Source organism: Melozone crissalis, unplaced genomic scaffold, assembly GCF_028551555.1.
Source record: "Melozone crissalis strain CALT ecotype California unplaced genomic scaffold, PUWL_Pcris_2 ptg000160l_1, whole genome shotgun sequence".
Lineage (NCBI taxonomy): Eukaryota > Metazoa > Chordata > Aves > Passeriformes > Passerellidae > Melozone > Melozone crissalis.
Window position 1 is genome coordinate 116,786 of NW_026535931.1, and position 24,090 is coordinate 140,875.

Here is a 24,090-nt window from a genome sequence, read left to right on the forward strand (position 1 = left end):
TGCCACCCTCGCTGTCACCGTGTGCCACCACAAATACAGCCCTCCCTCACCAGCCTGGCTGCACTGGAATTCCTGGGAGGGATGGGTGGGAATCCCACCTTTTGGGGTGGTGGGGAGTGTTGAACCCCTCACCTCCTCATCCACAGGGAGTCTGAGGTGGATTTTCCCCTCACAAATCCCTTGGGATTCGGGGATTTCAGCCCAAAGGGATTTTTGGGGAAGTGATGGTGATGCCATCCCTTTTCTTTGGAGGGAAAAGGGGGCAGGGGGGCTTCGGGGGGGGGGCTTTGGGGTCAGTCCTGAGTGAGTTCTCATTCCCAGCCCCATCCCAATCCCATCACTGACCATGGGGTGGGGTCCAGGGGAGGGGACACTTTGGGGACACATTGGGGACACCCCGGGTGCAGGGCCCGCAGGAGCCGCCAGAGGGCGGCAGTGGCACAGCCCGGGCTGGGGGGGCGAATGAGACCCCAGAACCACCTGGGACACCCCAAAACCACCTGGGACACCCCAAAACAGCGACATCCACGTGCCTGGGGGCCACCAAGGAGCTCAGCGTGGCCCTGCAGCTCCCCACAAGGACCCAGCCCTGGGGTGAGGGAAGGATCCCAGCTGGAATTCCCATCCCCTGGGACAGGAGAGGACAGAGGTCCTGGTGGCTCCAGAGACTTCCCAGGAGACTCAAACCCATCCCCTCGCCCCGACCCCTTCTCTCCCCACAGCCCCCACAAAGTCCCAGCCATCCCACCCCATTCCCTGGCTGCACCAACCTTTCCCAGCCCCATTTTTCATGGAATTCCCTTTGCAGCATTCCTCACTCCCTGGTGCTGGGCAGCCTGAGGAATCTTCAGGACTTGGGGAGCCTCTGCTGGATTTTGGGGGGCTCTTTAGGGTCGTGGGGCCCTAATGACTCCCACTGGGGGGGTCTGAGCACCTCCCCAAGGTCCAGCAGTGGCCCCAATCCCACTTTTCCTGCCCGTGGAGGGATTAAAGGCACCCAGAGGGAGGAACAGGTTTTTTGCATTTTCCCAATCTGCTCTCAAGATGTGGCGAGGGCGGAAGCGGCGCCTCAAAAGCTCCGGATGAACCTCGTGGGGCTGGGGACCCTCCAGGTGGCTCTGGGGGGGCAGGGAGGTGCTGGGGACACTGTCCTGGTGTGCAGGGACACAAATCCCAGCTGGGTGTCCCCACAGTGGCTCTGGGGCTGCAGCAGAGGGGTCCTGGAACTTCCAGAGGGTGGTGCTGGCCTTGGGGACAGTCTGGGCTTGGGGACAGGCCTGGAGGGACCTGCAGGAGGGTCTGGGGACAAATCCAGTGGGACCTGCAGGATGGTCTGGGCTTGGGGACAGACCTGGAGGGACCTGCACGTCGCTGTTCCCAGGGGAATCCTTTCCATGAAGGTCTGTGCCATTCCTTGGGAGTGGGGTCTAGGAGGGTGAAGTGCACAGACATGGACAGGAACGTGTCCCAAACCTTCCAGGGGACATTCCAGGGGATGTCACCACACGTGGTGTCCCTGCTCCCTGGACACGGCGCTGGCTCAGCCTGGATTTGCCCTTTGTTCCCCAGCTGGGAAAAATCAGAAAATTCCCCCAAATTCCACCTCACTCACGGCATCCTGAGGATCTGGAAGAGCCCCTGAGGAAGAGCTTGGGGCTGGAGCCAGGGATCCCAGAGGAGTGTCCTGGCTCCCAGGGCCGTGTCCAGCTGGGAGAGGGACAGACAGACGGACACGAGCCCGGCCCTGCTGCCGTTCCCGAGGGAATCCTCGTGCTCCAGCCGGGCTTTGGGTGAGAGCAGCTCTGGGATTACAGATCCCCAACGGAGCAGATTTGGTGTCGGGATGAACTCACCGGAGCTGGGGGAGCTGGGCCGGAGCCAGGGGCTGCGAGAGGGGGGAGAACATCACACACAGAACTGGGAATGGTTATTTTTAGGACAATTCTCAGCTTGGAGAGCAACCAAAGGGATAAAACGATTCAATATGGGCCCAGTGCTTAACGAGGAGGCTGAAAATCCCCAGGCTGGGGTAGCTGGGAAGAGCTTTTGGGATGGGTTTTGGGGTTTGTGGAGAGCCCAAAGGGGTCATCGGGGGGTCCCAGCCCCTCTGGGGGTCCCTCTGCTCCTTCCCAGCCTGGAGCTGGGCTGGAACCACTTCCCAAGGAGGGGTCACTGCTTCCCTTCCTCCTCGGCCAGGAGTGGGACAGAAGGACGTGAGGAATGGGCTGGAATAACGACCAGGGGGAAGCAGCATCCCTGCTCCTCCTGCCTGGCCCTTGGCGTGGCTCTGCCTCACTTTAAAGTGGCTTTTACCCCTTTTATGGGCTGATAAACCCCAAAATCCATCCCCGCCAGCCCTCGGGAAACCCCAAATTCCACAAGACCCCGTGGTCCCACTGAGAACCTCAACCTCCCACGACACTGGGACATTTTTCCAGCTGGAAAAATCCCTTTTATTCCTTTAATTCCTAGTGATGGAGGGGGTGAGGAGCTGGAGGATTCCCCTTCCCTGATGGAGAGGGATCAACCCTTTGGAAAACCGGGAGAGGAGGAGCCCCGGGCGCTCGTGGCTCCATCCCTTCCTCCTCCACCTTTTCACAAACCCCAAAATTCAACTGCACGTTCTGCAGCCGCCAAATCCTGGGAGCTTCGAGCTGCTTCACAAACCCCACAAAGCCCAACAATTGCAGAGAAACCCAACCCCAACCCGGCCTCCCCCCGCGCCCGCTCCGCGCACATCAAACGCCTTTTAATCGGAATAGAATTTCCTGGGATGAAATGAGGAAAATCTGGCGCTCGCATCCGCCCGGCCACCGCTCCCCCGCCCTGGGCTCATCCTGGAGGAGCTTCTCCCTCCCCGTCCCACTGCCCCTCATCCCCCCCAGCCCACCGAGCATCCCAGGAGCCCCTCGGGGAGCTCAGAGCCCCTTTCGGGCTCGGCCACCCCGGGAATTTGCTGTGGATTCCCTCTGGAAAGGCAGCAGGAAACGGGCCCCTGCAGCCCCGCTCCGGAGCACCGCGAACTCGTTCCAGCCGCCGAGGGAGAGCTTTCCTTTCATCTCCGGCCAGGAGTTGAGCCGGGCCTTTCGTCTCTCCCCAGACACGGCTTTGAAGGCTCCGGGGGTGTCCCAGATGTGCTGCGGGGCTGCGAGGGGGTGGGGGCAGCTCTGGGATGGGGAAAGCTCTGAGACAGGGGGTCCTTCCCCTGCTCCTGCCAGGAACCCCCACCCTGGATGGTCTGAGGGTCTTGGGACACCCAGGCCTCGGGGACATCCGTGAGCGGTGGCTCCAGGTGTGGTTTGCAGCTCCAGGGGCTTTTCTGAGCCCCCTTTGGGCTCCAGTTTGGCCCAGCAGAGAGGCAGGAACTTGAGGCAGCTGTGAGGGATCTCAGAGCTGCTCCCACAGAAATAATTCAGAGCTCCCCTGGGATGTGGTTCCATCCATGGATCCATCCATGGATCAATACATCTGTGAATCTATGGATCCATCCATCCATCCATCTGTGGATCCATCCATCCCTCCATGGATCCCTCCACGGATCCATCCATCCATGGATCCATCCATCCATGGATCCATCCATCCATCCATCCATCCATCCATCCATCCATCCATCCTTCCATCCCTCCATCCCTCCCTCCTCTCCACATCCCCATCCCACTCACGGGCTCTGCTGCTCTTGGATAACATCCCAAGGAAAACTGGGATTTACTGCAGCTTCTCCAGGGTGTCTCCCTCTTCCCCTGGATGGAACCCAGCTCTGGTTGCCCCTGTGATAAAAAAAAACCAAATTTTGTTCCCATTTTTGCTCCCTCCCAGTTCCCAACCCCAAATTCCAGTCAGGTTTACCATGAGCAGGAGCACGAGGGATGAGTTTGGGTCTGCTCCATGGGGAAGATCTTCTGGGAAGGGACCCCTGGGGCAAATTCACCCCCTGCCCTCCCAACACCGTCTTTCCCGGATTTTTCCAGAGGGTTTTTCCCTCCAGGATGGAACAGAACCCCCCACAAATGTTTGTCTGGTTGCTAAGGGCACTGCCGGACTCCTCTTTCCCACAAATTCTTCAGCGGGTGCTGATTCCCACAAATTCCTGAGCTGCTGCTCCACCGGAGGATCCCGCGGCTCTGCGTGGGGCAGGCCCATGTCGGGATGGATTTTTTGGGATTTTTTCTGGATCTGCCCCAGCTCCCTGCACGCAAACCACACAGATTTTCCCAAATCCAATTCCTTTTAAAGCTAACCAGGTTCAGTGCACCAGGGGAGGAAAAAATATCTAATTTTCTGGCTTTGTTGGGATTTTTATTGGGATTTTTATTGGGATTGGGAATCCTGTGCAGGAGAGTGGGGGGATAAAGGGCATGGATGCTCCTCTGGATGCCTGGAATTGGGGTCAGAGGTGCCCAGGAGTTGGATGCTGGAGGATCCCAGCCTGGCCTTGGATGTTCCTGGGGGTTTTGATTCACTCCCGAGGTGCAGGACAGCAGCTCCTGCTCCCTCCTCCCCATTCCTTTCCTGGCCTGCAGAGTCCCCTTGCTCCCATTTCCCAGGAATCCTTGTTTGTCACCTCCTGTCCCCATCCCCAGCCCATGGGGACCCCTCCTGGGGTGACAAAGCAGGAGGAGAGACCTGGAAATGGGAGAAGCTCGTGGGGACCTTTTCTCCACATCAGGATTCTGAGGGATCCACACCAGATCCACGCAGGATCCAGGGTCGATGCGGACCCAAGGGCAGCCCTGGAGGTCAGGAAGGGCTCAGAGGGGCTGATCCCAACATTTCCAACATTCCCAACGTTCCCAGCTCCATGCTGGGAGAGCTCAGGACAGTTCCTGGCTGCTTTGATGGCCAGATGGGAGCAGATGGCGGAGAAAAGGGGGGAAGAAACTTTCACGTGTCGGAATTAAGTGGAACAGGATGGGCCCAGCCCGGGGATGGGGGGCGGCTCCTGTGGCTCATCCTGACCCCATCCCACAGGAGAACTCTGGGATGGCTCCCAGGAACCCCCTGCACCCTCTGGGACCCCCCCAGGACCCCCTGACCCCTCATTCCTCCTCCAGCCCCGCGTTCTGACGGATCCCAGCGCGTTCCAGGAGCGTGAGGTCACCGCGCCGGGGAAAGGATCGCGGGGCCATCCATCAGCCGGGATCAAAGCCCCGCGGGTTCCCCATCCCAGCGCCATCCCAGCGCCCCAAATTCCCCGCGGTTGCCGCAGCAACCACACGGGCGGGAGGGATGCTCCGCGGGTTTGGCCGCCCCGCAGCTGTTTCCACTCCGGGGCCGCCGTAACTGGAAAAACCTGCGGGTCTCAAGGCACTTCCCGGCCTCCAGGGGCAGCGGCTCTTCCCGGCTCCCTTTCATCTTCCCCATTTATCAGCGTTATCCTCTTTTTTTTTGGTTGGTTTTTTTTTTTTCCCCCTTCACGCGGGATGAGACGGGGATTATTTTTGTCCTCCGGAACAAAGAAAAGGAGCTTGGAAAGAAAATCTCCAAACAAAGCAAAACAAAATCCTCTGAAAGCACCAAACGCTTCCCCAGCACTGCCAAGGCCACCCTGACCATGTCCCCAAGTGCCACCTCCACTTTGAAACCCCCCAGGGATGGGCACCCCACCCCTGTCCTGCCCTGGAGGAATTTTCCCAATGCCCAACCTAAACCCTTGGTGGCACCACTCGAGGCTGTTTCCTGCTGTCCTGTCCCTTTTCCCCTGGGAGGAGATTCCCCCAAAAACCCCCCAAAATCCCCCTAGGGTGTGATGGATGTGAGGGAGTGGGGTGAAACCAACAGGGGACGTGTCCAGAGGGGCCAGGAATTGGGAATTCGAATCTCCCATCCGGTGACTTCTCCCTGAGTCAAGTCAGCTGGGCTTGGCTCAGTTGTTTTTCTTTCTTTAAGGCTTGAAATTTTCCCCGATGTGTCAAAAGCAGCGCCAGAAAAACCCCCAGCGAGCTGGAGGAGTTATTGAAACCACTTTGGTGCCTCGTGACCTTTCCATGAGGAGTTTGGATGAATATCCTCCCCAAAAAAAAACCACTCACTGAAAGAACAAATTGAAATGTTTGAGGGAAAAGCCACAACCCCTCCAAATGTGGGGACAAAAGCCCCTTGGGGTGTGGGGCTGCTCCTTCCTGCACTTCAAAGCTCATTGTGTTCCTCCGAGATCCCAGCCCCGATCCCAAACCTCCCCTCCCCCGGCCAGAACCCTTCTCCTGGTGAAATTCAATTCAATTTTATTTTCTTTTAAAAGGAAAACAATTAAAAAAAAAAAAGAAAAGAAAAAAAAAATAAAAAGGAGAAGAATTAATTAAGGAATAAAGGCCAGGCACAGGCCGAGCCTCAGCTGGAGCTGGTGGCAGCTCCCCAGCCCTCGGCAGCGCTGCTGGGGCAGAGGGCTCCAGATCCAGCCCCAATCCCGTCCTGGAGGATTCCCAGAGAGGTCATGCCCTTCCCCTTCTTCCTCCTGCTCCCCTTCCTCTTCCATTTCCTGTTCCTCTTCATTTTCCCCTTCTTCTTCCACCCAGGAGCCGCTGGATTTACTCGTGAGGGTGATGAGGATGATGAGGGATGCTGGGAATGGAGGGAGGGAGGGATGGATGGATGGAAGGATGGATGATGGATGGATGGATGGATGGATGGATGGATGGATGGATGGATGGATGGATCCCTGGAGGGATCCATGGAGGGATCCATGGATGGATGGATGGACAGATGGACAAATGGACACAAACTCAAGCTCATTTTGACCAAAGCCTTTCCTCAAGAGCCCTACGGATGCCGATCTCCCTTTGGTTGCTTCTTCCTTTGGATTTTGGGAGTTCCTGACCCGCTCATTGCAACCCCTGTGGCTCCACATCCCCACCTGGCTCCCTCACAGGTGAAAGTCTCCTCCTCCACCCCAAACAAGGGGATGTTTCTTTGCGGGGTCAACTGGGTTGAAAAATCAATTCAAAAACCCCCCAAAGCCACCGCCGAGCTCCATGGCTGGGGCTCCCTTGGCACCGAGAGCGTCCCTGACATCCGGGCGGCAGCCGGAGCATCTGTGCCGGAGGGCTCGGGGTGGCGGTGGGGAGGGAGAGAGGAAATCTGGAACCCATAAGCTCCAGAGCCGCTGGCGTTCCCCTGCATTGGTCTGCGCCTGGTCCGCCCCCGCCGCGCTCGCCCTATCAGCAGGAGCCGTTCCCCAAGTCATCCCAGAGCCCTCCTCTCCTGGCCCAAAGGAAAAGCCAAGGAGCTCCTTGGAGGGCTCTGCGGGGCTTGGGGCGCCCGGGGAGCCCCAGGGCGGACGCTCCGGGCCTCGCCTCGGGACCCGAGGAGATGAAGGAGGAAAACCTTTCCCCGGAGTCCCCCGAGGGCAGCGCGGCCACCAGCGAGGACGAGGCCGAGCGGCTGCCCAGGAAGAGCGGCCGCAAGCGCGGGCAGGGCCCCGGCGGAGCCCCCGAGGCCCAGGGCAAGCGCAGCCGCCGCAGCCCGGCCCCGCAGCCCCCCGAGGACGCCCACGCCCAGCGCGTCATCGCCAACGTGCGGGAGCGCCAGCGCACCCAGTCCCTCAACGACGCCTTCGCCGAGCTGCGCAAGATCATCCCCACGCTGCCCTCGGACAAGCTCAGCAAGATCCAGACGCTCAAGCTGGCCGCTCGCTACATCGACTTCCTGTGCCAGGTGCTGCAGAGCGACGAGCTGGACCACAAGGTCGCCACCAGCTGCAACTTCCTGGCCCACGAGAGGCTCAGCTACGCCTTCTCCGTGTGGAGGATGGAGGGCGCCTGGTCCATGTCGGCGTCGCACTGAGCCGGGTACGTGTGGCCGTGTCACCGTCGTGTCACCGTCGTGTCACTGTCATGTCACTGCCATGTCACCCACTGGGAATTGCGGCCACCCCCCTGGCGCTCTGGGGATGAGGGATTTGTCCCACCAGACCCCAGAGCAGGAGGACGTGGCGGTTCCCAAGCTGATCCTACTCAGCAGGGGTGGGAAAGGTTCAAAACGGGGTTTTAAAAATCCGATTTATTCCCAAATCGCGTCTTGGTCTTGCTGGGGCTGCCGAGGTGTCAAAGCTGCCCTGTCCTGGGGTGGCCTCGTGTCCTGCCTGGCTTCCCCCTGCTCCTCTCCCAGAGCTCTGCACTCGGGATGGGATCCGTGATCCTGTCGGGATCCGTGCACTGCGTGGGGAAATCTGATGGATTCAGCTCAGGATGCTGAGAGGGGAACAATCCAAAATTCAGAGTTTTAGGGCTGGGAGGAATCGGGAATGGGAGGAGCGGGGTTAACGAGGCGCCAACGCTTCCCGCAGAGCAGGAACAGAAAGTTCCAGAGGACATTCCCGAGCCAGGAGCTCCGGGGATGCCTCATGGGACCCTGGCCCCGCTGTCCCCAGACAGGACCAGGGCTCCTCCTGCCTCTCCTCGGGCACCAAACAGCCCCAGATTCGAGGCCGTGGAGCTGCCAGGGCTGGCTCGGGGTGCCGAGCATCTCCCAGGGGATTTCCTTTCAGGATGGGCCACCTTGAAATTCCCTTTCCCAGCCAGCAGGAAATCTGACACTTTGCCAAATTCATGTATAAATATCAATTTTGCGGGGCAGACCCTGTTGTTTCAGACATTAAATCCTGTTTTTGCCAGGTCACCTCCCCTCAGGGCTGGCCAGAGGAGGAGAGGGTGGCCCCTTGTCCTCACTTTGGGATGCCTGAAATCCTTCAGGACCCGTCAGGATGCTGAGCCCCCCTGGACCCCTCACCCTCTTCTGGGTTTGGCACTTTGGGGCTGGATTCTCGGGTTTTGGGGGTGTTGTGGGGGTCTGCCCAAAGCCAGGGAAGCTGCTCGGCACGGCCTCATCCCGAATTTTACAAAGCCCGACTAAAATCCCTTTGCCCTGGGGAAGTGGGGGAGGCTGAGCCCCCTCCCCAGCACTCCCAGACCCATTTTTGCTCCCTCTGTTTGCAGAACCCGACGCGGCTCCCAGAGCTGTTTATTTAAGCCGAGTTCTTGGCAGAACTGAGGGATAAACAGAGGGATTAAAGACCCTTCAGTCACTTTGGAGAGCTCCCGTGAGCAAAGCGGGATCATCAATCCCGTTAAAATCCATCCCGAGTGCTCCGTGCCTTCATCCTCCAGCTGGGGAGGGAATCATCCTCCCCGGACAAACCTGCGGCGTTTTGGGGTGAACAATCCCAGCCGGGCAGGGAGGGAGAGGAACGAGGATTCTCCCAGCAAAACCCCAAAACCAGGAAAGCGGTGCCGAGCTGGGGAGGGAGGCTCTGAACGAACCCTGCGCTCGGGGTTGGGATTTCCTAATGGAAAGCAGCCCCTGCATGGTGGAACTGGGCCTATTAAATATCAAAGGGGGCTGGAAAAGCTGGATGTGCCCTTGTTAACCGGGAGACATCAGCCCGGGAAAAAGAGGGATGGAGCCCTCAGGCAACAGAAATCACGTTTGAAGTTCCCCCAGCTCAGCTTTGCTCGAGTCTTGGGCACATTAAAATGGTTTCTTTCCCTGCTGGAGGAGAAAATGAGGCCGGGAGCTGGAAGTGCCGGGGGGAGAGGCTGAGGGCTGATGTTCCTCGCCCTTCATTTGTCTCCCTGGATTTATCGCCTCTCTCGCGTTGCCCTCACTTAATTGTGTCTCCTGAAAGACCTTGGATAAATCTTCCCTTTGGGGACTGTTGCTCTCGCCTGGAATCGGCTTTGTCTGGCGGCTGCTTCATTTGCTTTTATTTATAAACACCTCTCGCTGCTCCGGGGCACTGCGGGAGCTCGGGAACAGCTCCCATCCCTGTTCCCTATTCCCTTTTATTTCCCTGCTCAGGAAATCCATCTCCAGCTGCTTTAAAATCCCCCGCATCCCTCTACAGCATGACAGGAGAGCAGGGATCCCTTCCCACCCCAAATCTGTCCCTGGTTAAGGTGCTCGGGGTGGTCCGGGACCCCCAGTTCGGGGCTGGGCTCTCAGGGGAGGTGAGGAGCTGCTGAAATCCCGGGAAATCTGTTCCTGGAGGGTTCCCCAAAATCAGCTTTTCCCAGAGCTGTGTTTTCACTCGGGGTGGAAGGGGAGGTGTTGGAGGAGCCGCCCTGGTGAGGGATTTGGGACATTCCCCAAAATCCCCCGAATTGTCACAGGCCAGAGCTGCTGGGTTCGTTTTTCCATCAAAAACCTCCACATTTTCATTAAAAATAGACAAAACCACCCAGGGGGACAGAGCTGCTCTCCGTGGCAGACTCCCCGCACTGCTGAGGATTAGTTAAAATTAATCCAGACATAAAATCACCGATCCAGCCCTGGGGAACGAGGAAATATCTCCGGGTTTATGGCCCCTGCAAGGAGCTCGCTGGAGCCGCCTTGGCCCCGGGAATGCCTCTGGAACGAGCCCGTTTGTCATCGCTGGAGCTGCCTGGCCCCGGGAATGCCTCTGGAACGAGCCCGTTTGTCATCCCGGCTGTCACGGAGGGGAATGAGGAGCTGTGGGATCCATGCCCGGCCTCCGCTCCCATTCCTGGGGCGGACAAAGGCGGGGATACCCAGGGAGGGTGAGGATGGAGCTCCGTGAGCTTCTCCATCCCAAATCCTGCAGGGTTCGGCTCCTCCCAAAGCTCCCGCAGCCCTCGGGCAGCCCTGGAATGCTCCCGTGAGGGTTTTTGGTGTTAAATCTTGTCCAGCCCTCCGGAGGATCCCAAAATCCTGCTAGGAGGGTGGTTTTTTGGGATCAGATCTTGCTGGGCCCAGGGAGCCGATCCATTTTCCCATGGGCTGGGTTGGGATGGTCCTGCCTGGCCATGACACCAAAATTTTGGCTGCCCTCAAGCCCATGGATGTGCCCATCTCCCATCCCAAGGGCTCACATTGGCCTTTAGGGGATTTTCCCCTCTGTCCTCCGCCCTTCCCGGGGAACAATTCCTGGAGGATTTGATTTATCCCTCCCCAGGCTCCTCTCCAGAGAGGGGAAGCTCTCGGTGAGGAGGAGACAGCTGGAGACAAAGCGTGAGGGGATGGAATAAACCCGTTGGTTCCAGGGCATGGATTTGTAGGATTTTGGGAAGCCGATCCCAACCTGATCCTGCTGGCTCGAGGGGATGGATTTGTAGGATTTTGGGAAGCCAAGCCCAAGCTCACCCCATTGGTTCCAGGGCATGGATTTGTAGGATTTTGGGAAGCCAAGCCCAAGCTCACCCCATTGGTTCCAGGGCATGGATTTGTAGGATTTTGGGGAGCTGAGCCCAACCTGACCCCGCTGTCTCCCCGCAGGTCTCCGCCTTGATGGAAGCAGCTCCAGCACCCAAAACCCCACAGGAACTTTCCTGGAGAGAAGAAGGAAGGACCCCAAACCCCTGACAGCCCCAGGAACCTCAAAAACTTTAGGGACGAGCCCGAGGGAGCCGCAGCAGGAGCTGCTTTGGGTCGGTTCGGACGCGGCGCTGTGATTTATTGTGGGCTCGCAGGTAAGGAACCATCCCCAGATCCCAATTTCCTCCTGTGGGACCGCCAGAGAGCTGAGCCCTTCCCAGAGCAGGACAATTCCTCCAGGATGAGGGGAAAGGGAAGGGCTGGAGCCCCCCAAGGACCTCGGGGGTCCCCCCGCTTTCATCCCGCTCCGAAGGCTCCGCGCCGGGACCATCCCATGGATTGTGTTGTGATCCCATGGATTGTGATCCCACGGACTGTGAGGATCCAGGGGGATTTGGGGGCTGCTGACCGCCCCAGGCACCCCCAGCCACTCCTGCCCCACGGACTGGCCTCACCAATGCCCCAATTCCTGGATTGGAACCTCCCAATTCCTCAGGATTTATCAGGAATTGAGGTTGGAGACGGAGCTGTCGAGAATTTTGGGATTTTGGGAACTCTGAGCGGGTTTGGGCTCTTTTGGGGGTGTGGGGAAAGGACAATGGAGGTGTTGGGGTGCCCAAAACGACCCCAATAAAGCCCAGGGGGAATTTTCCAGGGTTCAATCCTTGTTTTTCATAGAGAATGGTGCTGCCAGGTCCACCCTGCACCTCCCTCAGCTGGGCCGCTTTTATTGGAATCAGGCAAAACCAAAAATCAGGTTTTTCACCTGTTATGGCAGAAAAAGAGGGGGGAAATCCCTTCCAGAGAGGCTGCAACAGGCCTGAGCCCCCAAATATTCCATGGGAGAGGAATTCCAGTTGTGATCAGGTTTGGGGCGCACCAGAGAATCCACGGAGGAGCCACAGGAAGGCCCAGAGTGACTTTTTCCACCCAATTCCCAATTTTTATGTGCAGTGGGATTGGATTCCCTGCTCCGAGGAGTCAACTGCAGCCTTCAGAAAAATCTGGAGGTGCTTTAAAAAATCAGAGTTCTGTTAAAAACGGAGCTGTGGTGGCTTCGCTTGGGAAGGATTTTACAGCTGAGAAACAAAATCGGCTTCAGAACTTAAAATCCTCTTTCAAAAAATAATAAATTGTGCTTGAAAAATAAAGGGCAAAAACTTATCTGTGGAGTGAGACTCCAGCTTCCAACCAAAAAGGTGAAATATATTTTTTAAAATAATATTTTCAAGTATTTTGGTGCGTCTTGTTTGTTTAAAAAAAATCGCTGCATTTTAAATGAGAAAAAAAAAACTTTAAAATGAGGAAAAAAAAAAACTTAAAATGAGGAAAATGTCATCCTGTGCATGGTGGATTCCTCCTGGTAAATTCCAGCAGGATGGAGCTTGGGAGGTCCCTCCATCCCCCTCAGGACCCCCACCCTGAACCACACCAAGGGTTTTGATTCCTTTTTTTTTTTTTCTTTTAAAATTTCTTTGTTTTTGTTTTTTGTTTTGTTTTGTTTTTATACAAAATCTCCTCCCCCCCGTCACCGCGGCCGGAGCTGCCCCCACGCCCAGCTCAGGCAGGGCTGTGTCCCCAAAGCTGTCCCCAGGGCTGTGTCCCCTCTGTTCCCAGGGCTGTGTCCCCTCTGTCCCCAGGGCTGTGTCCCCAGGGCTGTGTCCCCTCTGTCCCCAGGGCTGTGTCCCCTCTGTCCCCCAGGACAGGACCTGCTCCTGGGGAAACGGGAAAAGGAAAATTGGGATGGAACCCTCGTGTTGGAGGCTCTGGATGGATCTGCCCCTGTCACCCCAGGGCAGGGACAGGGATGGGACCGAGGGGGTTTGGGCACCCCTGGGGGATCCCCGGTGGGAATTGGGGAGCCTGGGCTGGGGAGGGGCTCAGGGGCTGGACCCCCACCCAGCCAGGGCCTCGGGGGGCTGGAAGGGGCTCGAGGCACCTCGGCAGGAGGGGAAGGTCCCCAAAATTGCCCTGGGAAGAGGAGTCGGGTTCACGTCAGGGCTGGCAGGGTCCATAGTGCAAACTGGGCTGCAAGGGCAGCGGGGACCCCCGGGCACTGCCCACCCCTGGCCTCGCTCTGCCCTTGCTGGGGAGGCTCCAGACATTCCTTGGGGGGCTCCAGATCTTCCTGGGGATGCTCCAAATCTTCCTGGGGATGCTCCAAATCTTCCTTGGGATGCCCCAAACCTTCCTCAGGAGCTCCAAATCTTCCTTGGGGAGCTCCAAACCTTCCTCAGGAGCTCCAAACTTTCCTTGGGGAGCTCCAAACCTTCCTGGAGATGCTCCTGAGCTCCCAGCCCCGTCCCTGCCGCTCTGTCCCCTGCCCCAGCAGGGTGAGGGGAGCCAGGGAGCCTCAGGAGAGGGCACAGAGATCCCATCCCATGGAGCAAACCCCGGGATGCTCCTCCTGGGCTCTGGGAGCCGTCCCCAGAGTGGTCCGAGCGTCCATCCCAATGTCCGGCCCTTCCCCCTGAGGAGGGTCCCGGGATGGGGGGGTCAGTGCTGCAGGGCTGGGGGGCTTCACCCCAAAATTGGGGAGGGGGCTTGGGCACAGTCCAGGCTCGGGGCTCTCCGTGCTCCCGTCCTGTTGGATGTGGGAATGTCCCTTCCAGGAATCCAGGCCTGCCCAGGGCCTCGGGAGCCAGGGGGACAAACGGGATCGGGATCTTCAGGGGCTGCGGCCACGCCGGGAATGTCCCCAAGGGTCACTGGTTCATGGGCTCCTCCTGCTCCATGGGCTCCTCCTGTGCCCTGCGAGGGAACCGGACACGTGAGGGGCCACATGGGGACAGTGACACAGGGAGGGGACAGGAGGGGACCCTGCTGGCAGGGCTGACACCCCCAAAACCCAGGCAAGAGGGTTTGGTTGGGTTTCCATTCAGGATGAGCCCAGCACGGGGTTCCCAGGAGTGTTCGGTTGGGTTTTCACTCAGGAAGAGCCCAGCATGGGGTTCCTAGGAGGGTTTGGTTGGGTTTTCCTTTGAGAAGAGCCCAGAATGGGGTTCCCAGGAGGGTTTGGTTGGGTTTCCATTCAGGATGAGCCCAGCACGGGGTTCCCAGGAGGGTTTGGTTGGGTTTCCATTTGGAAAGAGCCCAGCACAGGTTCTCAGGAGGGTTTGGTTGGGTTTCCATTTGGAAAGAGCCCAGCACGGGGTTCCCAAGAGCCCAGAACCTCACCCAGGGTGAGGACCCTGCCCTGCCCCGCTGCCACCCCCCTGGCACAGGGCAGTCCCAGCAATGTCACCTCTTCTCCACCATCACGGCCACCGAGAGCGACGCCAGGGCCGTGACCGTCTCCACCTCGTCGGCCTCGTGGTGCTGAGCCTCGAGGAAGGAGCAGCCCAGCTTGGAGGCGAAGCGCTGCACGGCCACCCAGTATCTGCCTGTGGGAGGGGACAGCAGGGCTGGGGACACTGGGACAGGGGGTGGCCTGGGACAGGGACAGCCAGGGACAGGGATAGCCCAGGATAGGGATAGCCTGGGACAGGGATAACTCAGGACAGGGTGTCCCAGGACAGGGATAACCCAGGTTAGGGGTGGCCCAGGTAAAGGGTGGCCCAGGTTAGGGGTGTCCAAGGACAGGGGTATCTCAGGACAGGGGTATCCCAGGTTAGGGTTGTCTCAGGTTAGGGGTGTCCCAGGACAGGGGTATCCCAGGTTAGGGGTGTCCCAGGACAGGGGTGTCCCAGGTTTCCACTCACTCTGGACCTGGATCACGGCCTCCAGGGAGCGCACGGCGTTGGCGTTGGGCTTCTGCCTCAGGCTGTCCTCGGGGAGCGGCTCCGGCTGCGGGGGACAATGGGGGACATGGGGAGGTGGTGGCATTGGGGGACACAGGGGTTCATAGGGGGTGGTGGCACCAGGGGACACAGGGTTTTATGGAGAGCGGTGGCACTGGAGGACACAGGAGTGGCACAGGGGCTCCTGGAGGGTGGTGGCACCAGGGGACAAGGGGGGTTCAGCTGTGCCCAGGCCGGGGCAGTGGCACCGGGTCAGTGCCAGTCTCACCTCGTGGCCCAGCAGGGCGGACACGCAGGCCTCGGACGCGTCACAAATGGCCGTGAGGTCGTGCCCCCCCTCCAGAGCCAGCACCACGGCCCCCCCCGCCAGGCTCATCAGCTGCTTGGTCATGTAGCCAAAACCTGTGGGACACCAGGAGTGTCACCTCCCCCTGCCCTAACCTGTGGGACACCAGGAGTGTCACCTCCCCGTGCCCAAACCTGTGGGACACCAGGAGTGTCACCTCCCCCTGCCCAAACCTGTGGGACACCAGGAGTGTCACCTCCCTGTGCCCAAACCTGTGGGACACCAGGAGTGTCACCTCTTCCTACCCAAACCTGTGGGACACCAGGAGTGTCACCTCCCCGTGCCCAAACCTGTGGGACACCAGGAGTGTCACCTCCCCCTGCCCAAACCTGTGGGACACCAGGAGTGTCACCTCCCCCTGCCCTAACCTGTGGGACACCAGGAGTGTCACCTCCCTGTGCCCAAACCTGTGGGACACCAGGAGTGTCACCTCTTCCTACCCAAACCTGTGGGACACCAGGAGTGTCACCTCCCTCTGCCCAAACCTGTGGGACACCAGGAGTGTCACCTCTCCCTACCCAAATCCAACCCAAAATCTCCATGGCTTCCCCAGGAGTGGCCGCCCCTTCCCGGGGGTCCCAGCCCAGGTGGGAAGGGGACACTCGACCCCAAAGGGGGACACCCGACCCCAATGGGGACACCTGACCCCAATGGGGGACACCCGACCCCAATGGGGACACCTGACCCCAATGGGGGACACCCCACCCCAAGGGGGTCCCAGCCCCCCCCCCCGAGCCCCCTCCTTACACTTGGCAGAGACTTTGTAGCCCCCCAGGGGGGGCGGGTGCCCCTCGGCTGCGTCGAATCCGGCCGACACCAGAACCACGTCGGGGCAGAACTCGTGGGCAATGGGCATCACCACGGTCCTGGGGGAAGGATGGGGAGGGGCGTCAGCCCCAAACAGGGGGAAAATGGGGATGGGGAGTGGGGTCAGATTTAAATGGGGGGGGGGAAAAGGGGATGGGGAACAGGGTCAGCCCCACCCAGAGCACGGCCCACGGGCATGGGGACAGTACCTGAAGGCAGCCAGGTACTCGGGGTCCCCCATGGGGGGGTCGAGCCCCCCAGCCCAGGCCACGTTGACGTTGAAGCCCTCGCCGGGGCCAGCGCCCACCTGGGAGGGAGCAAGGACAGGGTGAGGGTCCCAGATCTCTGCCCTCTACCATAGGAGGGTTTGGGGGTCCCAACCCCCTGTCCTGTGCCATGGGAGGGTGTTTGGGGGTCCCAGCCCCCTGTCCTGTGCCATGGGAAGCAGTTTGGGGGTCCCAACCCCCTCTCAGCATTTTGGGGTTCCTGTCCCCCCTCCCCAGTGCCACAGCAGGGTCAGGACCTGTGGGATTTTCCTGCCTTTCCATCCATCCCCATCCCTGTGCTGGGCAACCCAGGCAGGGTCAGGGGTGGGAAAGGAGCCCCCAGGGCCCTGTCCCCGCTCAGCCCCATGTCCTGCTGTCCCTGCTGTCCCCTCTGTCCCCTCTGTCCCCCCTGTCCCACCTCATCAGCAGCCCCGCTGCCCGGGAAGAAGTTGCCATCGTCGTGGCGGTGCAGGGAGATGTAGAGAACCTCGGGGTCCCTGTAGAAAATCTGCTGCGTCCCGTTGCCGTGGTGAACATCCTGCAGGGACACCCACGGAGGGTTCTGGCAGCTGCTGGGCGGCCCCAGAACCCCACAGACCCCAAAACAGCCGGGGCTGGGTCCCCCAGGGCAGGATCTGCTCCTGCTCCCCAATCCTGAGGGGTTCCAGCCACGCTCCCACAAGAGCTGGAGCAGGAACTGGCCCTGGGGACATCCTGGGGACGCCCTGGGGACATCCTGGGGACGGAGGGGACTCACCCAGTCCACGATGAGGATCTTGCTGAGCTTCCCCTTCTGCTGCAGCTGCCTGGCAGCGATGGCCACCGAGTTGAAGAAGCAGAATCCCCTGAGGGGCAAGAGGGGTGGGAGTCACCTCGCGCCCTTCCCGAGCTCCCCCCGGGGCAGGGGTGGCTCCCAGGGGGGTTTTGGGGTGGGTTTGAGCCCTGGAGGCGCTTTTGGGGCTCCCTCGGGGAGGGAAGGGCCTTACATGGCCGTGGATGGATCCGCGTGGTGTCCGGGCGGCCGCACCACGGCAAAGCCGTTCTGGGGACAGAGCAGAGAACAGGGCAGAGCTGCCACCCCGGGGGACACCCAGACCCTGTCCCCAGTGCCACAGAGCCCTGGGACCCCTGGATGTTGGGGGACCTCACTCGGGGACTCCTGGCCATGGGGTGACACAGCCCTGGGACCCCCAACCATGGAGTGACAGAGCCCTGGGACCCCTGGGACCCTTGGCTACAGGGTGACACCACTCAGAGACCCCCAGGCATGGGGGACACAGCCTTGGGACCCCCAGCTGTAGGGTGACACAGCCCTGGGACCCCCAGAAATGGGGAGACACCACTCAGAGACCCCCGGCTCTGTGGTGACACAGCCCTAGGACCCCCAGCCATGGGATGACACAGCCCTAGGACCCCCAGCTGTGGGGTGACAACACTCAGGGACCCCAAACCATGGGGTGACACCCCCAGGGAGCCCCTGGCTGATGTGACAGCCCTGTGACCCCTGGCCATGAGGTGACACCACTCAGGGACCCCAAACCACGAGGTGACAGCCCTGGGACCCCCCAGGCCCCCCTACCTTCAGCTCCCTGGTGGCCACCTTGAAGGCCAGCTCGGTGACGCTGCCCGCGGCCCAGCGCGCGGCGTTGGACGAGTGCAGCTCGTTCCAGATGGTGTCACTGTCCACCTGCGGAGGGACACGGGTCACAGGGGGACACAGCACATGGGGACAGCGGCCTCACCCAGCAGGGATCGGTGTCCTGTGCCAGCCTAAGGTGACATTGGCCACCCCACGCTCTCCTCCCCGCCCAGCGCCCTCCTTTACCTGCTTTATCCCATTTTAGTGTTTAACCAAACACCAGCACCGCGTCAGAGCCGGGAAAGTCAGAAATCTCTTCGGCTGAGGCTGGGCGAGATCTCCCCGTGCCCAGGGGGGCACCAGGAGCAGAGCAGGGAAAGAGGCAGAGCAGGGAAAGCAGAGCTGGAGCCCAGCAAGGAGAGGAGCAGAGCCAGAAGAGGCAGCAGGAGGAGGCCTGAAAGAGAGAGACAGGACAAGGACAGGGACAGGGACAGGAGAGGGACAGGGATGGGACAGGGACAGGGACAGGGATGGGACAGGACAGGGACAGGGACAGGAGAGAGACAGGACAGGGACAGGGATGGGACAGGAGAGGGACAGGGATGGGACAGGGACAGGGACAGGGACAGGGACAGGAGAGAGACAGGACAGGGACAGGGATGGGACAGGACAGGGACAGGGATGGGACAGGGACAGGGACAGGGATGGGACAGGACAGGGACAGGGACACAGGGACAGGGACAGGGACAGGGACAGGGACAGGGACAGGAGAGGGAGAGGGAGAGGGACAGGAGAGGGACAGGGATAGGGACAGGACAGGGACAGGGACACAGGGACAGGGATGGGACAGGGACAGGACAGGGACAGGACAGGGACAGGAGGAGAGAAGAGGAGGAGGCAGTGAATGCAGAGAAACCAGGAGGGACAGCTGGGAATGGAGAGGCCTCAGAAGGGACGAGCTGCTGTCCCAGTGTCACTGCTGCCCTCCCTCAGTGGGGACCCCCTCCTGCCAGCCCCCCTGGATCCAGGATCCCTCTCCAGAGTGCGATTCTCAGACATCCCCAAGGACCCCGAGCTGCTCTGATCCAACACCTCCATCAAACACCCCCACCCAGGCAGCCCAGGGGCTTCGGGAGCTGCCCCGAGATCCTGAGGGGCCAAAAAGGAACAGCCCTGACCAAAGGGCAGAGCAGGGACCCCAAAACACAGAGCAGAGATGGAGCAGTGACCCCAAAACCCAGAGCAGGGGTGGAGCAGGGACCCCAAAACCCAGAGCAGGGATTCAGCAGTGACCCCAAAACCCAAAACCTGGCCCAGAGACGGAACACTCACCCCCACCCCTCCACAGGGCAGCATCACAAACGTCCTCTGGGACAGGATCCCTGTGGAGAGAGGGGCCAGAGGGGACTCAGGGCTGGGCAAGCAGGACCAGGGTGGGACCAGGCTGTGCCCAGCACCCAGGGGAGCTGCTGGGGGCCAGCCCAAGGTGGCACCCGCCTGCCCAGGGTGGCACCCACCTGCCCAAGGTGAGCACCCACCTGCCCAGGGTGGCACCCGCCTGCCCAGGGTGGCACCCACCTGCCCAAGGTGAGCACCCACCTGCCCAGGGGTGTCACCCACCTGCCCAGGGTGAGCACCCACCTGCCCAGGGTGAGCACCCACCTGTCTATGGGTGGCACCCACCTGCCCAGGGTGGCACCCACCTGCCCAAGGTGAGCACCCACCTGCCCAGGGTGAGCACCCACCTGTCCATGGGTGGCACCCACCTGCCCAAGGTGAGCACCCACCTGCCCAGGGTGAGCACCCACCTGCCCAGGGTGAGCACCCACCTGTCTATGGGTGGCACCCACCTGCCCAGGCTGGCACCCACCTGCCAGCTTGCCGTTGTCCAGTTTGAGGCGGTTCAGGGGGTTGGTGCCGTAGAGCAGCACGTGGCGCTCGCTGTGCACGCACTGCAGCTCCTCCAGGGTGGCCTTGCGGCCCCGCAGGCACTGGGGGACACGGCTGTCACCGGGGGGACACACGAGGGATCCCCCCATGCCCCTGCAGGACCCCCGGGGCTGGAGCTTGAGCACCCCCAGACTGCAGTCAGGGAGCCCAGAGCTGGGTTTTACTAAGCTGGGTTTGGTAAAACTCGCTGGTTTGGGGGGATCAGCCCCTGCCTGTGCCCAGGGTCCAGCTGAGCCCAAAGGCCAGGGGGAGAGGGGCAGAGCAGGGAAATGGCCAAAGAAATGGGGACAAACTGGGGGAGGAGGGGAGGGATGGGATTGAGAGGGACAGGGAGGGATCAGGTGGGGTGGGATTGGGAGGGATGAAATGGGATCAGAAGGGATTGGGTGGATTCAGGAGGGATGGGGTGGGATCAGGAGAGTCAGGGTGGGATCTAGAGGGATGGAATGGGATCAGGAGGGATGGGGTGGGATCAGGAGGAATGGGATGGGATCAGTAGTGGAATGAAATCAGAAGGTATCAGGTGGGATCAGGAGGGATGGAACGGGATCAGGAGGGATGGGATGGTTTTGGGAGGGATCAGGTGGGATCAGGAGGGTTCAGGAGGGACGGAATGGGATCAGGAGGGATGGGATGGGATCAGGAGGGACAAGATGGGTTCAGGAGGGATGGAGAAGGGCCCAGCCCTCTGAGCTCACCTCGCAGCGGCTGCGCAGGCCCCGCTCCTGCAGCCGGGACCAGATGCTCTGGATCCTGCCCGCGTGCTCGGGGTGGTTGCTGTTGTCCCCGCAGGAGCACTGGTGCTTCAGCATCACCGAGTCATAAACCAGCCCTGCCAGGCACCGCCAGAGCTGCTCCCTCAGCTTCTCTGCAGGGGCTCCGAGACCCCAAATACTGACCAAAATCCCCCCAAAACCACGGGAGATTCTGCCTCCTAACCACGGGAGATTCTGGCCCCAAACCACGGGAGATTCTGCCCCAAACCACAGGACATTCTGCCCCCAGTCCTGGGAGATTCTGTCCCCAAACCACGGGAGATTCTGCCCCAAACCATGGGAGATTCTGTCCCAAACCATGGGAGATTCTGTCCCAAACCATGGGAGATTCTGTCCCCAAACCACAGGAGATGCTGCCCCAATCCTGGAAGATTCTGCCCAACCCTGGGAGATCCTGCCCCAAACCCCAGGAATGCAGCCGGGGCCCAGGTGGGCAAACCCTGCCTGGAAAAGCCCCCCAAGATACGGAGAAGGGCCCCCCCAGCTCTCTCCTGTCACTCCCAACTCCAGGACTGACCCAGACCAATGTGGAGCCACCCCAGGACACCCCCAGGTCCCCTCCTGTCCCTGCCCAGCGGTGACAGCCCCGCAGTGTGACCATACCTGTGGTGAAGTGTGGCTTGGGCGGCTGCTCCTGCACGGGCAGGGCCAGCGCCTTGGTGTCCTGGGCAGGGAGGGACACGGTGGCCGTGGCCGGGGACGACTGAGCCCGGGACAGGGGCCGGTGGCCGGGGGGCAGCACGGGAGGGTCGGCCAGGGGCTGGCGCTTGAGGAGCTGCTGCTGCACCCGCTGGAAGGAGTCCCACAGCAGGGCCTGGGGACAAGGACGGCGTCAGGGGACAGCGGGCAGTGTCCCCAGCACGGGGGACAGGGACAGAGCCGTGCTGGGTGTGTGCTGAGCCGATCCAGAGGCTGCAACGGGCTCGGAACCGGGACAGGACAGGATGGGACAGGATAGGATGGGACAGGACAAGCAGGACAGGGCAAAACGGGACAGGATGGGACAGGATGGGACAGGACAGGACAAGCAGGACAGGGCAAAACGGGACAGGATGGGACAGGACAAGGCAGAACAGGATAAACAGGACAGGACAAGCAAGGACAGGATAAGCAGGACAGGACTGTCCTAGCATCTGCTGCTCCCTGCCGGCTCAGCCCCGCAGTGACAGCAGCGATGGGACAGAGACGGCAATTTGGGGACAAAATCTGGCAATTTGGGGACGATGTCTGGCAAAGTGAGCACAAAGTTTCGGCAATTTGGGGACAAAACCCGACAATTCGGGGACAAAATCCGGCAAGGTGAGCACAAAGTTCCAGCAATCTGGGGACAAAGCCCGGCAATTTGGGGACAATGCCCAAAACGTGAGCACAAAATTCCAGCAATTTGGGGATGATGCCCGGCAATTCGGGGACAAAACCTGGCAATTCGGGGGACGATGCCTGGCAAGGTGAGCACAAAGTTTTGGTAACCTGGGGACAAAGTTCCAGCAATCTGGGGACAAAGCCCGGCAATCTGGGGACAAAGCCCAAAACTTGAGCACAAAATTCCAGCAATTTGGGGACAAAGCCCGGCAATTCGGGGACAAAGCCCGGCAATCTGGGGACAATACCCAGCTGTGCTGCCACCAGCGGTGGCCGCAGCTCTGCCCCAGTCCCAGTGAGCTGTCCGGGCTCCAGGCAGGCACGGCCCCGTGTCCCCAGGGCTCCCCTCCCTGCCGCACCTGCTGCAGGACCAGCTCCTCCTGGGGCTGCCCCATCTTCTGCGTCCTCTCGGGCTCCTTGCCGCTGCTGCCGGGCCGGGCCGGCTCCACCCGGGCCCTGCCGGGCTCCGCAGTCTCGGCCGCCGCCTCCGGGAGGGTCCCCTCGGCCTCCATGTCCTCCGAGGACGGGATCTGCCGCAGCCGGGGCTTCTCGCTGGACTTGGCCATGCGCTGCAGCCGGGGCGTGGGGAGAAACACATGGCTAGGAAATTCCTCAAGTCTAACAAACGCTCGCAGAGTATATATTTGTATATAAACTTCTATTTTTGTGTGTATATATACATATGTACATATATAATATACATATCTATATATATATACACACATATATATACATATATATATGTATATATATATATGTATATGTATATATATGTGTGTGTGCGTGTGTATATGAACGGATATATATTTTTTTATATTTGTATATAAGGAGATAAAAAATACTGACTTAGAGATGTTATAGAATAAGACGTTGTTGAGAGAAAAATGAAACTAAAAACAAGTTTTTAAAGATTGCTATTTCATATATTAATAATATATATAAATTATATATTATATTATAGGTAATATATTGTATATTGTATGTAATATGTAATATATAATTTATTATATGCAATATATAATGTATAATATATAATACATTAAACATAATATATATTTTATATTATGCAAAATATATAATATATAACATATAATATATAATATATAATTATATATTTATTATAATATATTATAATATATTATAATATATTATTATATATATAATCTATATAATTATATATTAAATATGTTGTTATATGTTATATGTTATATATGTAAAATAATATAATATAATATAATATAATATAATATAATATAAAATATATAATATATAATATATAATATATAATATATAATATATAATATGTAAAACAAATTTGAAGTTTTAAGGCAGAAGCCAGTCCTTCTTCTTCAAGGGAGTAAACAGTATTTTGCTATTAGATAAAAAGACACATCCATGAATTTTTTTCCCTATATTTTTGTTTCCATTCTCTTTGCCCGGCGGGTCTCACCTTGCCCAGGTGCGTTTGCTGCTTGAGCCTCTCGAGGAAGTGGGCGTGGTGCTGCTGGAAGAGCAGGTGCTGCTGCACGGCCCTGGGGCTGGGCGGCAGCGGCTCCGAGCGGGTCCTGCCCAGCGGTTTGTGCTGCCCGGGCAGTGCCAGGCGCTCCGCGGGCACCAGCGACGGGGCGAAGGAGAAGGGCACGGCCCCCAGGCCTGGCACTGCAGGGACACGGCAGGGTGGCACAGCGAGGGGGTGCAGCAAGGTTAGAAAATATAAAGGTGTCAAATATTTTTAAAAATTAAATAAATGTTTTAAAAATAAAAATACTAAAATAATATGTAATAAAATATTATCAATAGCAATAATATATTAGTTTATATTTATAGCAAAATGTTAATAATATAAAGGTATAATATTATTTTAGTTATATGATACTATATTTATATGATACTATATTTATATTATTCTATATTTATATTATAATATAATGATATTCGTTTATATTAATAGCAAAATGTTAATAATATAAAGGTATCATTATTTTATTTATATTATACT

At 58.5% G+C, this 24,090-nt stretch overlaps 2 protein-coding genes across 2 annotated transcripts in view; one reads left to right on the forward strand and one right to left on the reverse strand.

Moving 5' to 3' along the window:
* Window positions 1-7,305: 7,305 nt before the first annotated feature.
* On the forward strand, window positions 7,306-11,383 carry LOC128948788 (twist-related protein 2-like). The gene is made up of 2 exons (XM_054293561.1): window positions 7,306-7,784; window positions 11,227-11,383. Exon 1 carries the CDS (start codon window positions 7,306-7,308, stop codon window positions 7,777-7,779), a length of 474 nt encoding a protein of 157 aa, XP_054149536.1. The 3' UTR covers window positions 7,780-7,784; window positions 11,227-11,383.
* A 2,412-nt stretch (window positions 11,384-13,795) lies between these two features.
* The window catches only part of HDAC7 (histone deacetylase 7), a 36,524-nt gene continuing 26,229 nt past the window's right edge, over window positions 13,796-24,090 (reverse strand). The window contains 16 exon segments of the mRNA XM_054293547.1: window positions 13,796-14,016; window positions 14,510-14,648; window positions 14,967-15,051; window positions 15,274-15,407; window positions 16,099-16,217; window positions 16,368-16,465; window positions 16,843-16,962; window positions 17,182-17,269; window positions 17,411-17,466; window positions 18,004-18,111; window positions 19,336-19,385; window positions 19,874-19,994; window positions 20,652-20,785; window positions 21,333-21,543; window positions 22,451-22,660; window positions 23,542-23,750. Of these exon segments, the coding sequence (XP_054149522.1) occupies window positions 13,971-14,016; window positions 14,510-14,648; window positions 14,967-15,051; window positions 15,274-15,407; window positions 16,099-16,217; window positions 16,368-16,465; window positions 16,843-16,962; window positions 17,182-17,269; window positions 17,411-17,466; window positions 18,004-18,111; window positions 19,336-19,385; window positions 19,874-19,994; window positions 20,652-20,785; window positions 21,333-21,543; window positions 22,451-22,660; window positions 23,542-23,750 (1,928 nt within the window). The 3' untranslated portion in view covers window positions 13,796-13,970.

Coding starts and splice junctions, on each gene's coding strand:
- LOC128948788 (XM_054293561.1), top strand. CDS start 7,306: ATGAAGGAGGAAAACCTTTCCCCGGAGTCCCCCGAGGGCAGCGCGGCC.